The sequence below is a fragment of the Clavelina lepadiformis genome, chromosome 1 (genome assembly GCF_947623445.1).
Source record: "Clavelina lepadiformis chromosome 1, kaClaLepa1.1, whole genome shotgun sequence".
Classification (NCBI taxonomy): Eukaryota; Metazoa; Chordata; class Ascidiacea; order Aplousobranchia; family Clavelinidae; genus Clavelina; species Clavelina lepadiformis.
The window spans coordinates 24,496,364-24,512,879 of record NC_135240.1 but is presented as its reverse complement, the minus strand read 5'-3'; the positions used below and the strand labels follow the sequence as shown (position 1 = coordinate 24,512,879).

The following is a 16,516-nucleotide window of genomic DNA, read 5'->3' as shown; positions in this document are numbered from 1 at the left end:
AATAAAGGTATATGACGTAGGATTTGTTGTGACGTTCGGTCGTTCAGGGAAGGTATATTCCACTTTAAATGATTAGTTGATTATTGATAATTTCATTAAGTCGCCCTGGGTGCTGAGCGTGTTTGCATGAAAGGTTACCAGTGCTTCGACAGGCAAACTTTTCGACCTCATGTAAGTCAGTTTTTTTCATTTATTCGAAAGTTTCCCATCTGAAGGTGAACCTTTAATAGTATATAGACGACAAACTGTCCATGTCATTATCCAACGACCAAGTTCAACTCAGTACTTGGTAAGCTTTACAAACTTAAGTTTTATTTTCAAAGAAGACAAGTTCAAGCGAAAAATGTAACATTAGAAATAGTATAGGCCAATAAAGCACAAGAATTGTACCGTATTTTAGAAAAATACAAAACGCTGGATGACGCTGTGATGTCAACCAGTGTACGAAGACATCCAACAGACGAACTCAAAAGTTAGTTTCAATCATATGAATTTTCTTGTTAGCAGTCAAGGCATCGGATTCAGTGAATATTTTGACGCTGCTAATTGAGACATCGCGCACAGTGTTACAATGGAATGTTTTACGTGAGAACACTCGTACGAGTGAATTGGTTTGAAATTTTGACTGAATTTCGTCTTGCTATTCATCCAAACGAGTCTTCGCCTTGGCGCATACTCCAACGAAAATGCATCGAAGGAAAATAGGAAAGTGGTAGTAGGGCTACGGCATGAGGTAAACAGATTCACCTTGCATGACATAGCTAGTATTTCGGTACCAGATAAAATATCTCCATGTCTTCATCAGAAATTCATAAAATGGAACTAAACAAAAGCGGAGATCTGTAATTATGAGGCCGTGGCACGTACGACATAAGACAATTCGAAACAGGAAAACAACTAGAGATGATACGGACAACAGGAAAATAAAAATTGAACTTTCCTCGGTGGAATAAACTTTCCTTTCGCTTGGATGCGCCAAATCTTTCCTTCGAGAAATAATCTGTTATTAAGACATCGTCACAAAAGATACCGCAGCGTTTAAACAAACATCATCACGCTGGGTTCGTCGAAATCACAAAACGGCAATGAAGAAAGAAAAACGTGAATCGAAAAATTGAAACGCATAGCTACCGTAGTTTAGTAAAACGCTGGTAAAATTAACAGATATAAGCAAACCGCTAAAAATGCACTCAAGAAACACGACGGCTCTACACAATAAAAGGGGCAGTATCCCTTGTCGCGTCATCACGAGAGTTAACGTTTTCTGAGTTGTCCGATTTTTCCGTGGAGCTTATATTTGATGTCGATGAAGCGGAGGGCTTGCGATCCGTCCCGCTATCGGAGCTTGCGGAGCCAAAATCCGCTTCTTTCAGTCCTCCCTGCCTTAGGGCGCTGAGTGTTTTGCGCACGCGGAGTATGGAGAGTCTCGATTCCGGTCTGGATTTCCAGCATTCTTGCATCGTCGTGCCGTAGCTTGACATGATCTGGGAACGGATGAAAAAATTATTACGTTTTGGAGCAAGAAGTTCGGCGCTGCGACATGTACGAAACCCTAAGACGAAACTTTGTGTGTAAATTTATTCCATCGCGGATATGAGGTAGTTGTTGCAGCGTAATGTTAAGAGTAAGGATAATTCAACTGCAACAAAAATACAGAGGTTACTGCTTCACCGTAAGTATGTGACGCAGCAAATAGGTTTACAGTCAGAGCTTAGATTTAGACATAAAGTTGTTTTTTGGTTGTTTAGGATTATCGGGGGTAAATTTAAGTTGTTTTGTTAAGTCATCGGTTTCAAACTGAAAAACATACGGCAAACACTTCCAGTATTAAAATCCACCAAATTGAATAAGAAGTGAATTCTCTATAAACCACCCAGACACCAGCATTGGCAAGCGGAGGCAAAAATCATAAGTATTCGATAGATCATTCTCTATCTCTGTCACCTCAGTCAAGATATCTATCGGGTACAAATGAGAACGACCATTTGCTAAAAGAACGGATTATAAGCGCTCTTTGATTACTCCCAATAGAATAGATCAATCTACGTGTGGCTATTCAACAGCCTAACACAAAAACCTCGCCAAGCTGTTAAGTAAACACGTGGTCTCAATCCCGGCGTGTACCGATGGAACGTAATCATGGAAAGATTTCGCTTACCCTGTGGCCCGCCCATTGTGGCAAAATTTCAGGTCTTATTTTCTCAATCACCACAACCTTCCACATTTCGTCAAAGTCCGGATTAGGTTCAACGACGTCGTAATACGGGACGTGATAATCTTCGACGATGCCTGGTAGAAAAATATGATGGATACGTAAGTTAATGAACTACAAGCAATGCACATACAGTATATGATTGTCATATGACCTATTACCAACGTTTTGGCAAGGTTTTATGTGCGCAAAACGGGAGTTTATGAAAGCAAACCGCAAAGATATGGTACAAAGCCAAAGTGGGAGAGGTGCTGACGTGATATCGTGAACTATTAAACTGGAGGAACGTGGGCAATGGGCATATTGTGCGAATTATGCAAACAAACCAGCAGCCATATTGGAACTTTTTAAGCTTATCTGCCTAAAATCGAATTCAACAGGAGGCATTTGGTTTATTCGCTCAATATTTCATTTTTGGTGGTTAAATGCGGGTAAGAGGCGCCAGAAGTGTTCGGATAAAAGTCAGCACGTGCCACGAGTTAAACACACACAACTCTCATCCCGAATAACCCATTCACGCTATGAATTCGAAAATTTCGTTGCGATTTCATGGCGTTTGCTTCATAAAAATATATGCTACAAAGGCACTGTTTTTAGCCGATCAAGATGTCGCAGATGAAAACCTGGGCGAGAAACCGCATCATCCGTAGCATGACGTACCTTTAACTATGGTGCGATTTGCAATCTCCCACATAACAAGCGCAAAGCTGTAGACATCGGCAAAAATGTAAGCTTCGAATGAGTCTGGACGGTAGGTCTGGGCCAGTACTTCGGGCGCCATATAGCGCTTCGTACCCTGGCGTCGCGAACGGTCGTATGACCCAATATCGACTTTACCCTGTGACCTGCCCGGGTTAAAAAAAGAACAATTGGTTACGACGAACTTTGGGAGATCCAAACTTTTGAACCAAACTTTGCCAAAGTTGCAGGTTTTGGCGATGTTTAAAGTTGCGATGTTTTAGTCTATATACAGTGCCATGCCAACGCAAGGGTGATGTAGTAACGTCCATACCTTGAATATCGGACAGCAAGTCCCATGTCAGCGATACAACACTGACCGTCTCTCTTCACTAAGATATTCTTCGATTTTATGTCCCTATGGGCGATGGCGGGTTTGCCTTGGGTGCCGGTTATTTCAGTGTGAAGATGTGCCAATCCTACATGCACAACGGTACAGGTAAGCATGAAACAATGTGTGAAATCTATCGTGTTTAAGGCGGTAGTTCACAGCAAACAAATTAAGACTATAATATCATTTTTTGAGGCACCAGTTACGTACCGCAACAAGCGGAATGAGAAAGTTTTAGCGCCTCAGCAACGCCCAACATGTTGTTTTGAAGGTAGTCGAAGAGTGAACCGCGTTCGTGGTATTCTGTTATGAGGTACAATTGCGTACACGAACCCGAACCTGAAATGTCGGCCGCTATAAAACCTGTAAAAATTTGAAAGGATGTCGTAAGCCAAATACCTCTACTTTGACGGAATGTAAGAAACCGATGGTTTATAAAATACGTTATCTTAGTTCGTGTTAGATCTGGATCAAACAGGTTTTCACTTTTACTATGCACTAATTATTACCGGTAGTTTTACCGGCTTTTTGTTGTTGGTGACTACAGTTTATTTACCTAAAATATTTTCATGTCTAAGCATAACAGTTTGGTAGATTTCAGTTTCTCTGAACCAACTATCTTCATCTTTTGAGAAAAAGATTTTGATTGCCACCTTCTCTTCTCGCCACTTGCCCAGTTTGACCTGAAGAAAATAAATTATTGCGCAATCGTCCATCACAATCTAGATTGGATTGACCCCGCGGTAACAAGCCGGATCTACTGTATATAAAGATTCATAAAACCAATAAATATTATTATCTTGTGGCGTTGTTAATCCTTGTAAAAACTTTCCAACATCTATTAGTGTAAATTACTCAGCTTAATAGCTGAAAACAAGCTTGTGTCCAAGCTAAGCACCGTATTAAATTAATAACTTATGAGTAAACAAAAATTAGAAACTGTAAATTAAGTTGTGTCCATCTCTATGATGGTTACATTAAATTCAACATCCAAGTGCCACTTCATATAAACAACAGGAATTAATCCCTCCGACAAAAACGCGACGAAATTACCGTTCCGTATCTGCCGGCTCCGATGTCTCCGACGATTTCGACTTGTTTTGAGATGGTGCGCTGAACCAGGAGAGGCATCCCTGATCCGGATGACATTCCGAGTGATGACCATTCGTCCATCATGTCTCTGATCGCTTTGTGTTTCCCGTTTTGAAGACAATGCCTCTTGTCGCCGTATATCACCGGACATTCGCCGTGCCGGTTTTCAACTTCAATCTGGCGCCTGCGCTCTGATTCACGTCGACATAATCTTCATAAAATAACAACGTGTTGGCAGCTAACCTGGGTAAAATTTGACACCAAACTACATCATATTACAAGGAAGGCAAACGGCTTGCATTATGAGTGTTAGAGGCAAAAGAGTGTAGAACCTAAAAATATCACTTTAACAACGCAATCTATAAAACTACAAAAACCCAAGGGACAGAAAAACCAGCAAAAACAAACAGGTGTATAGTATCGGCAATACCAGTTTATGGAAACTAAAATATTGTCTGCTTAAATTAAACGTTTTTGTTCGCTCTTAGCCAACCCCTAATTTCGGGATGAGTTTGTGAGACACTCAATAGCACTTCAATAAAGCTGCACAATGATGTACGACACAAAACGATCGGGTAACATCAGGTAAAAATTAGCAAGTATTGTACAAACACCTGGCTCACATCTGCGTCAGCCAAGGACTAATGTAGAAGAATGGGATCTAGTATTACTACCTAAATGAAGGCTGAAGAAAAATAAATTACCGACATATCGGCATTATTGGAAAATTCTCACAATTCCACTTTAGCCCATTTAACTGTTGACAAATAATTTCAAATTATATGTAAAAATGTTCACAATAAACAGAAATTTTTGTGGAGTTAACGTATAAATGTAGTTGGCTGACTGTTTTGAACCCAATGTTCAAAAGTGTTAATATCATGGTTAAAAGTACAATAAGTTACGGATGACTGATCTAAACAAGCCAGTAGAGATAGCAAAAAACATCGGTGACGTTTTTAAAAACAATAACTCGAAACATGAATCAAGCGTTCTCGGGGGAAGTTTGTAATCATGAAAATACGTGAAGTGTGCTACATTCTCATACGTCATATTCGTTTTCAAGATCTCCACAGAAGTTGATATAACATAACAGCAGACAAGCAAATGGTGTGAGAAAAGTAGTTGAAACAAGCGGGTACAGGTTGGCGTGACAAGCGATTTGTTATCCCATACAAAAGAGCTATCTAATGAAAAGCCCAGATAACAAAAAGCAGAGAGATCCTCGCCACAAGCAGCCATTATATGGGTAAAGTTAGCAACACGTGCTCGTTTGAAATACGATTAACCTTACATTGGTTAAGGCTGCTAAAAGCTTGTTTGAAAAGGTGTGAGGGTGGTGTCGATTACTACTCACGGTTTGTTGCTATTAATCACTGACGTAGGCACTGTTTAATCTTAATGACTGCGAGTCGAAGAGACAGAATGATGTGGTTATTACGTCAGCAAATGCTGTACGACGCACACGGCATAGACGCGCTCTAGGGTCAGGTGCGGCGCATGTGCTTTTCAGTAATCATTCACCTGAAAATCTACTGCATCGGTTAATGATAGCTTTCAGGGGAAGGGCTCAGTGCGTTTATGCAACTTCATCAAAAACTAACAACATAACAGCATCAAAGCCAAAACTGCCGTTGGCGCCATTCGTATGTTAAACTCATGTAAATATGCCAGACCAGAAACAAATAAAATAATTTTATGGACCCCTAGCGTACCGAATTTCCTGAAAGACTATACCAAAATATGTACAGAAATACCAGGGACTCAATTAACAGAGAATAATTATGGAGCAATATTTGTTGTTTTCTTTTCTACAATACAGAAAAAAATCAAACATATATGACAAATGCTTTGTTTGACTACCCTTAAGCAAGTTATAACTTTTGCTGGTTACAATACAAACAATAGGAGTACAAATACAAAATATATGTTTAAAACATGTTGTCACTCTTATATATTTGGAACATGTGAACAAGCTTATAAATAAGCAAACCAAAAATCAAATTCTTTTACTGGTAAATCTGTCTTATTGGAAGCATTTTTGACTTCAATAAAAATACATGGTAAAATTGGTAAAACATTTCAGTATGGTGCCCCTCTTCCAAGGGTACACTGTGTCAGAAAGAAAGTTTTTATTGAAGTATGAATGGAATGGTTTTATCTTGCCCTTGCTCTAATCTAAACTAATTTTAACCAAACAGTTACCAAATATGTCATTAAAAGATAAAATGTATGGTCTTTCAACAAACAAAACTGTATAACTTACACAGCTGTGCAGAACACCAGGAATGACAACAGCAATATTTTCATAAGCACCAATATAACAAAGTCAAACTTTGGTTAAGATAGCACTTGTCTCTACCAGTTTACTTAGTAAGTGTTTATTAACAAGTGTGTTAGCTTACCTTAGGCAGTACAAAGTTATGAAACCTCCAAATATAAAGAAGAATATTAAAACCGAAACCGCAATCACTATGACCATGTCCATGTTGAATTCTGTAACAAAAAAACAGAAACTGTTCAACAGGGCAGAGTTAAATTACAAGTAGGCAGGTAAGAAAGATCTATAATTATCTTGTGCATCTTAGTTAGGCTAAATTACGATACATCAGAGACGATACATCCAGACCTTAAAAACGGTAATGCATTGTAGCTTAACCAGATCACTAAGTCTTGCTCCTGTTTTGTCAACAATTAATTGTTCTTATATAATTATTGTATCAACAGTGTTTTTTATGCAATTTGTGGCACACAGGATCCAAGATATGTGGTGCAATTTTGCAAACTTTAAGACAACTTAACTTTGATGAATGGCTATTTCTAGCAATTGCTTACCATTTTAGCAGGGCAGGTCTAATTATTTCAAAGTTAATGAGATACTCAGTTTAAGAGTAATTAGCTAAAATATAAAATTGAAACGTTAATTGGACCACTAAAAATTAAATACACATCACACATGTTTTCATTTCATATATTAACAAAACTACATTAAAGAAAATATCAAGCGTACCATAACCCGTTTCTTTTAAATCATCTTTAGGAAGGTGAAGGTCAAGAAAGTCGTTGCACATTGTGACATTATTACAACATTCCAACATAGTAGGTCTTTCAAATGTTGGATCGGCAAATTTCTGTTAAAAAATGAGCCATTGAAATGAACTTGACTTTTTACTCCAAGAATCAGGTTGATGTTTAAATATAATACACAAACTTTTTTAAAGATTTTAAATTACAATTGTACTCATAACAAAATTACCACAATGCAAAATCTACTAACTTATGACATCATGTTTAAATTAATGCAAAAAATATCTTTATAAAACTATTTATAAGTCAAAAACATACACTACATTGGTCCAAGTTTTCGTCCAGACTACCCAAACAACCAGCACGGACCTCGTCTTCCCCATAGTCATTCCGGAAAACTTTCTTGAAGCATTTAGCTGTTATGACAAAATACCGCATTAAACACCATCATGCATACCAGGATCTGATCTTTTCACAAAACAGCCTATATTTACAGCCTATACTAAACATAAAACTCACCATTTGGTTTCAAAATACATGTCGAATTATCAGTACCATCTGGGCAATCAAGCAAACAACGGCACCTCATAACTCCACCATCCATATCTCAGGATATTTTTAATTTATGAACATGAAAAATAGATTTACTTTCCAAATCAAATTTATATAATTTAAATGCGAAAGTGTCTGCATCTGCAAAGAAATAAAGTCTTAGTTTTTCAATTATCAAAAATAAACATGAAGTTAAACAACAGTAAAGCTTGTACTACCCTCGCTTCGGTTCAAACCAATTGAAAAGGTGAGCTAATTGGTAATAACGACTTCCAATCTCATGTACGGTTTGCCAGACCGCTGGCATTGTGTCAAACACCTATTCTGGTCTTGCTTCAAAACCAAAAGCACTTAAATCAAAACCCAAATGTAAAACTCATGTTGTGAGCGATGCTTTGGGAATGAAATCAAAGCAATACTAGCGCTAAACAAGCTTCAATTGCTTCCCTTCTACTTCCTCTATTGCAAAGGATAATTGGAGTAAAAATGTGGTGCATTTTCATGGACTTGCTTTATTAGAGCCAAGAAAAGCAGCAGAATATTTGGCTTTTCTTCTCCAAAGTGAGACTTCCCAGTAGACGAAAAGTCTGGACGCTCATATCGGGACTAAGAGGGCATGTTGTCCATTGAATAATACTGCGACAAAATTATCATCTTATTTCAGCGATGTCAGCTTCAAATGACAGCGTCCCTTCTGGGCAGCTCTTATAATAAGGAAAAAAACTTAGAAGTCACATTCGCTCTTAAAAACGAGCGCCATTTAAGCTTGCATCTGTAGCGTTTGCGTCCAAAAAGCAACTAACAAACATAGCCAAGAGTGTAAATACGCCAACAGGCTAAATACGCCCCGGGGAGCAAACGATTATGTGCTTAGGCAGAAGCGTTAATTTCTGCATATCTCGCTCATGTAGCTTCCGTTGTGGCTCGGTCGGTGGTCGTACTGGTATCAGTGGTATGTTTAGCATTTCGTACAAGGAAATATACAAATAAATTACATCCATGCAGAGAAGCAAATTATACGTTTCGCGTATGCTCTGCGCACTTGGAATAATCGCGAAAGAAGCTTATCCCAAATACCGACGTTACGGCGCGGAGTGGTTCTAACTTCGCTAATTGGCTACATTCCTTCACCGAAAATTTGCTGCTTTTTCTCCGTAACTTTCGTCGTGTTGCGATTTTCGAAACACAAAACCAGATATCGCTCGCTACAACGGCAGTCTTACAATTTAACGACCTATTGCTTATTTCTTTTTGTTGTAAATGATAACTAGCACTAAAACCAAGTAAACTTATAGAGAAAAAAAAAACAGACAAAAAGTCACAACACTTGACTAAGAATTAATGCCAGGCCACAAAGGCGACAACTCGTTACTCGTCCGAAAGTAAAAACAGGCAAGAGTTATATTCTGACTGGCATCATGTTACTTTAAAAAAAGTCTGACTAGTTCCTTAGTTGGCCACCCGTCTTTGTTTAGTGCGAACGCTTTTAAATCACCGAGTAATCTCATCCACGACCAGGAGACACTTACACCATCTTTCAAAGACTATCACTGAATACAGTTTGACACTATGTAAACCCGAAAATTCGAGCTAACTGCAAAATGTCCTCCTTCGGTGCTGCATTAAGCCGAAGTAATAGCTTGTTTGGAGGTAATCACGCCGTTTATAATCGCCAACGTGTGTTACCAATTCCCACGAAATGCAAAGCCAAGCAGGAAACACTATCCCTGGCATTTGACAGAATGCTAAAAGGAAATTATAAAATGACCACACATCAATGCCGGCCGACGACCACGGTCAAGACGACGGGGAGTCGGCACGAACACAATTTCACTTCCTTTTCCGTAATTAGAACAGCATTAAAGTAATTAGCAGCAAATGTTTAAATGGATTCGGTCAACGCACTTGTCTCGAAAATGGTACGTGAACAAGAGGCGAAACGGATAGGTAAAAAATCTCAAAGATACGGAAACATAATTCAGGCAGTGACTACCCATCTAGTTCGGTCAAATCTCGTAACAAAAAGACTTAAGTCGCGAAAGTCATACGCCAGTTTGTGAGCGACTGAAAGCGCTCAGTATTTTTTAAAGCTTTTTTTGTATGGTGACGCACAATCACGAACGTTCAAACGCCATTGTAAACACGTAACGGGCGAGTGCGCCTGGCAGTCTGGCGCCCTGGAGACGGCTGTATTAGGTTATCACGCTCTACTTGGGCCCAGTGTGCTTTGTCGGCATTGGCCATTATATCGATCAGCTACATGAATAGCATCGACACGGGGAAAGATTAAAAAGTAGTAGTGCGCAATCAATGCCCTGTTAGTACTTAGTAGATTAACGTTCCAATCGAATTACAATAATTAATAGGCCTGCGGTAGGTAGGCATCCACCTTTCTAAGGTCTGTCAAGCAGTGGTGTTCAATAGCACTAAATATTATATAACAACATATTGTTAAATAATTAATCGATTGACTGTGGATCATGAAAAAGTATGAGTAACAACCGCGGCCATTTATCTACCCACCACACAGCTTAAGTGTGGAAGCTTGCCGTGAATAAGATCAAGTGTTTTTATCATTTCATCCTGTAACCAAAACGCTATTCCAAAGAAAATTATGCCAATACAATGAAATATACTGATTGTATATATAATATAGAAAAAACTATAAAACACACGCAATAAATGGACAAAACACCATTACTAGTATCATAGTTCTTAGGAATTAACCTCAATAATCAAATCAACAAAACAAATCTATATATATATGCAGTATACATATTATTTTCCAGTTTCAGTTCTCAAAGCGTTCCTTTCAACAACTATCAATAATTGATAAGTACAAGATTACAAATGTAACAGAAATTAAAAAAAAACTTTAACAGAAATAGGGTGCAAAAAAATTAAAATTTTGTTAAACAATAACAACAAAAATTTTAAGAACCTTATAGCTAAATAAATGAGCTTTGTGGTTACTTTAACACACTTCCTTTGAACTACAAAGTTGTTATCAAAAGTTGAAAACGCCATTTTTTTGAATTTACTACAGCCTGAGCAAAGTACCAGATCAATCTTTCTGTTAGTACAAGCGCACATATTATTTACTACCTAGGCTATGTAGCATGTACATAAAATAACTGAAGAAATTACAGGAGTCAAATGTTCTTCACAATTTAATTTTCAAAGTAAATAAAATCCTTGTATCCTACTGACCTAAGTAAAGATTTTAATTTAATACTTGTGTGCACTGCACTTATAAAGAATACACAGTATAACTAATATACTTGGCGAAAGTTGAATACACGTTGTACAAGTGGTATGCAAGGTTTTGGGTATCTAGCTGAGATCAGCCAGTCACTCAACACCTTTACTTTGAGCTCAAGTTTGTCACAGTGATATTAGTTGTAGAAAGACTACAAGATCTTGCAATTAGTTTAAATTCCATGGGATGCTTATCACAAAGTGCGATTACTGTATCAAAAAACATACTGCAAATCTTAAGCAATCACAGATATCAGGCATGTATGTATATTATATAATGCACACTTATTTTTGTTCGAAATAGTCTAAAAAACAATATACGATGTTTCTCATGAGATACTAAGATTACACTACTGGATACACTATTAAACAACCAAAACAAGCACACCTGTCCTACTTCACTTTTCAAACATCATATAAAAATATTCTACAGCATTGACACAAACAACATATATATACATGTTAAACAGTTTTTCTGCATAAAAATGAAGTTAACCGATATCCTATTCAAACCAACAATGAATTCATTAGGATAAAAAGTATTTTTATTTCACAGAGAAGTTCAGCTAGAGTATTGGTAAACATCTAAAGTAACTCACCTAACCAAAGCTGTGTACACAGCTATCAAAGTAAGCATTTAAAAATAGTAAGGAAAAAAAAAAGAGATAAAACAGGCTATAAAGCAGGACTTCGCCTTTTGGAGGCAAGTACACAGTAAAAGCAGGTTTTGGTGAAAAGTCAAGTACATGCAGAGTTCAAAATTATGAAGTATATCGATTGTCAAGAAAATATCATGCATGTAGAAACAAAAATTTTGGTGTGATGGGGTGGATCGCCATCAAAATTTCTACTTAGCTGTCAATTATCATAAATCAGAATCAGCATCTAAACTGCCAATCATAGCTAGTTTTTTTTTTTATAAACCAACACATTCGTGACATAATTTGGAGCACACCTACAGTGATCGAGTTTCGAGTCCGCCACAAAATTTACTTCAACATCATACTACGGCATCTGGGAATACAATAGCAGTAGACTTTAAATGGGTGTGCAACAAGGTAGATTTGCTTTGCTTGTATACCACCGATATATACTATATATAAATGGGTGAAAAAAGCTGGTGCAAAAACCATGAAATGTAGGATATCAAGTTATTGTTCTTCCATTTTCTACCCAGTGAAAAGCATGGCACATGCACAGATTATGATTCAATTTTGTCATCTTAACTTGCAAAGAATCAAATAAGTTTCCCTTGCCCACCTATTCACAAATTTGATCATTATTGTATACCAACATAAATAACACTCTGAAGCTACACAGTACAAACATAACATTATCGCAATGCAGTGATATTGTAATACTGTATTTTTGTTATAATATTTTGCAACATTGCATACATTGCATTACAGGGTTTTGCAATTTTAAATTGCATATATATATATACTTATCAAGAGCACAAAATAATTTTCTTTTTTTTCTTTCCGCCCCTAATCCAGCTTGCCACACGCAGTAACAAAAAAATTTAACTCTTTGTTCAACTCAAGTTTTAGCGCTGCACACAGGATATCTTGATGGCAACTCTCGTATTTACTATTCTGGCTTTCCACTACACCCCAGGCCCCATGAGTGGGAAGTACGTCAGTTTTCGACAAAAAACTTTACATACAAAGACGCAAATTTTGGTGTGACAACGTGCACTAAAGGCTTAGTTCTTTATTTATTTATTATACATAAATTTGCCTTCAATCAACCAGCTTTTATTTGTTAATTGGGGTCTAGTATACAAATGCACAAGCAGATGACGTCACAATTTGAGTGGCTAGGGTCTAGCCTAGTACATAAAGGCACCCTGTGGTTGTGCACTTGGATACAAGACCCGTTTATTGATAATAATTATATACCAACATGAAATAAATAATTAGCATGCACGTTAATAATCCTCGTACGTGCAGCTGTCAAACCTTTCACGAGGCTCACGCAATTGGGCCTAGGGTTAACCTATTATCCTATATCGCATAGACCTAGGCCTATATATAGGCTAGCCCAAATCTTTGAGAAATTTCATGTTGTTATTTCGGGTCTCTTTTACTTTTACACTCCCATATCATGATCGATTATTTAAGAAGTATTACGTCACTTTTTCTTTCCTATTGCCTCATAACTCCTTCCCATTGAGGTCTTTAAGTCGAAGTGCAAAAGCATAAGAGACCTCTAATTTCTACATACCGATAGACTATTTACCAGAGAAATAACATTAAATTACACATTTGAGATTTTAAAACCTGGGGTTAAGCACACATACGGTTTCGTCCGCAGGTACCAGTACCGAATAACTTCCGTTCCTCACCATATCTCAAAGTGGTCAAGTTGACAAAACAAGGGCTACTCTAGCCTGGTCGGCTATGAACGAAATGGAACATAAACTCAACTTGCAACTCTTTACCGCCCTCTGTGAAGCAGTTGACAGTTTAGATTGGAAGTAAACAATAAATCTTCTGTTAAATGTTTTTTTTTAAAAAGCTCGTTTATTACTTCACATTTGTTGGACGCTATTACATATAGCCAAGATAACCTGTTCATTACGACTATGGCGCTATGCCCAACTATTTAAAAACGCAAATTGAAAAATGAAAGTGACGTGCAGTGCCATCTGTGCTTTAAGATTTCTTTGTAATTAAACAATTTCGTGATTTTGGTATGAACGTTTTTCGTGCTTGAACATTATTTAAAACGATCCGCGTTCAAACCGCACATAGTCTTGGATAATAGAATAAGATATGGTTAGATTTTGGTTAGTTTCCTGCCTTTTCGACTTTTTAGGCGCTTGTGAGTCTGGAGTGGTCAAACGCTGCAAGGAGTGAACGGAGTTTTAAAGATACAATTAATGGCGGCGTTTCAAGTGACGGAAACAAATCTTAACGTTCGTCAAACAAGTCAAGTCGTAAACAGCGCAAGTCTAATTCACGTCGAGCCATGTTTATAACATTCCCAAGTCTATTCAAGCCGAGTCAGTAACGTTTATCAAGTCAAGTCTCAGTCTCAACACATGCCAAGTCACATACTGTAAGTTACTATTTAGTTTTCGTTTTAAGTCGATAATAAACGACTTTATGAATACTCGTAACGTAAATATAAGCACAAAATCTGATTTTATCCAACTTGGACGTTTTGGCTTATTCAACAAAATGTAGGCCTATTGCATAACGATTCTGGAGTAAATAGAGGAAGCGGAATAGTAATATCAGAACCATAGATAACGGGCAGAAGAGCTGAAGGGCAAACTAGATATTCAACCTTTGACTTGTTTTTGCGCGAAAATCCTTTGATGTTTGTCACCCAAAAGTAACAGTCCGAGTGATAGTTACTTTGCTAAGGCCGTTTCATTGACACAGCAAAAGGCATCGCCTTACTTTTACCGTCAAGCCATAGCAGAAGGCCTGTTCTGCACTGATTGCAACAAATATGTGGGGTCCACCTCTTATCTTGATCACCAACTTCACATCCAAAGTAGTACTTGTAGGCAAACTTGATTCTGGTGGATAGTTTCATAGAGTGAGAAGGTGGAGTGTACTCTCTGCATATGTAGCAAAATTTGTCTGGGTGGTTCAAGCAACCACGTCTTGAGGTAGGCCTACTTGGTCTAGAACTCTTACTTCTTCCAGTTTCTATTGCTAGCTACGTTAATAACAAAAATATAGCAACCTGAAAAGATACCTAGTGAAAGTAAAGCCTCCAAAAATAATAGTAAACTAAACCAAGCACACAAGCTGCGTAAAACTACAACACAAACATGGCAACAACCTCAAAATCAATGACAATGACACAGTCACTTGATATAGGCTACCACCTTGAACTGGATGTAATCAGCTGTCCATTATCATAGATAATGGTGTCACAAAAGCGAAAAATTCTAAGCAGTATTTTAAAACAATTACAAGCTTTACTTCTAAAATTATTATTACGTTGTAATGAAATGTGGATATATGGTACCTTAACCTGTAAGGTTGTAGGCTACTTGACAGGTTGATTCACTTCACTACAATGTTTGCTTGTTGAATTGTTTATTGTGGGTGATGATGTATGAGTTTCATAAGGTTGTTGTCTGCTTTTCTTACCCACAGACTTAATTGTTCACCTTAACGAATTATTGTCTTGTGAAAGTGACAACAAAGTTTACTAACTTGACAATGAATTTCTTTAAATTGAATTCAACAGTAGCTTCACAAGAAGGACAACTGTATATACTGATTATATTGAAGCTTCTTTGAACGAATACATTTAGATAAAACATTGCAACAGCAGCTACAGCATAAAGCTGCCACTGCTGGAACTATGTTGCAGCCATCTTCTTAGCACACAAAAGAATGAATGAAAGAATAACTCACGTCACGATTTAAAACGATACACAGAAAGTCATGAATAGGCAACACGCAACGCTTCGCAAAGTAGATTTCCCAAACCAGAAACTATATATTTGGATTCCATCTGTGTGGTATAATATGCGCTGTAGGCCTACATCACAACGTCATTAGTACCTTGCTGGAGACAATTAACTATAAAACCATGAAATTGTTTACCAGAAAAAGAACAAAAGTGTAATTATCTTGAAATCCTGAGGTGATAGGAAAATTCTGACTTCAGATTCGAGCTCAGCATATACGAATTACCTAGAAATGGTTGTTAGTTTACCTTGTAAAACTTCTTATTGACCTGTGTAATTTTTGCATACCGGGCTGCTTGATGTTGCTCATTGTGTGAAATAAAACATAAATTAACACCTTATATAAAAAAGTTAATTTTCAAGTAACCATCAGCGTCTAACTACCACTTCCAAATAAATAAAAATAAATTCCTCTTAAATACTAGCTATCAATACATTACTTTTGACTAGTTATGAAAGTTGTTCGAGCAAAATGTGAATTCGTAAAAGTCCGGATATAGTAATCTGTATCAGTAGGCTACATACCTGGGTTTTCTCTGCTAGGTTGGACTACCACTTGTTCTGGATGATTCGAAGCTAGCACCAAAGAGAAAAATTTATATTTTTCTCATAACTTATATTGTACTTTATACTTGCACTGAAGGTTGCTGCATATGATGCGATATGTTTCTTTCTTTACAGGACACAATGGCTGTACAAGGTGGACACGGAGGGCATAGTCTTTTGTTATTGCTGCCAACAATTCTCGGATTTCTTAATCGTTTTCATCAAACAAAAATCTATTCTTATCATACTACTTCGGATATTTCCAGTTGATTGATTTCTTCTGCAATTGTTTCCAATTTTTTGTTTTTTATTTTTATAA

The 16,516-nt window shown here is 37.3% G+C and overlaps 1 protein-coding gene across 1 annotated transcript; it reads right to left on the bottom strand.

Moving 5' to 3' along the window:
- Positions 1-290: 290 nt before the first annotated feature.
- LOC143460637 (bone morphogenetic protein receptor type-1B-like) lies at positions 291-8,124 on the bottom strand. Its single transcript, XM_076958227.1, has 11 exons — positions 7,920-8,124; positions 7,719-7,816; positions 7,384-7,504; positions 6,779-6,869; positions 4,335-4,584; positions 3,838-3,964; positions 3,492-3,644; positions 3,225-3,369; positions 2,873-3,057; positions 2,159-2,289; positions 291-1,484 (listed from the first exon to the last, which is right to left on the bottom strand). The coding sequence occupies exons 1-11, from the start codon at positions 8,002-8,004 to the stop codon at positions 1,209-1,211; spliced, it is 1,662 nt and encodes a 553-aa protein (XP_076814342.1). The 5' UTR covers positions 8,005-8,124; the 3' UTR covers positions 291-1,208.
- Positions 8,125-16,516: the final 8,392 nt, after the last annotated feature.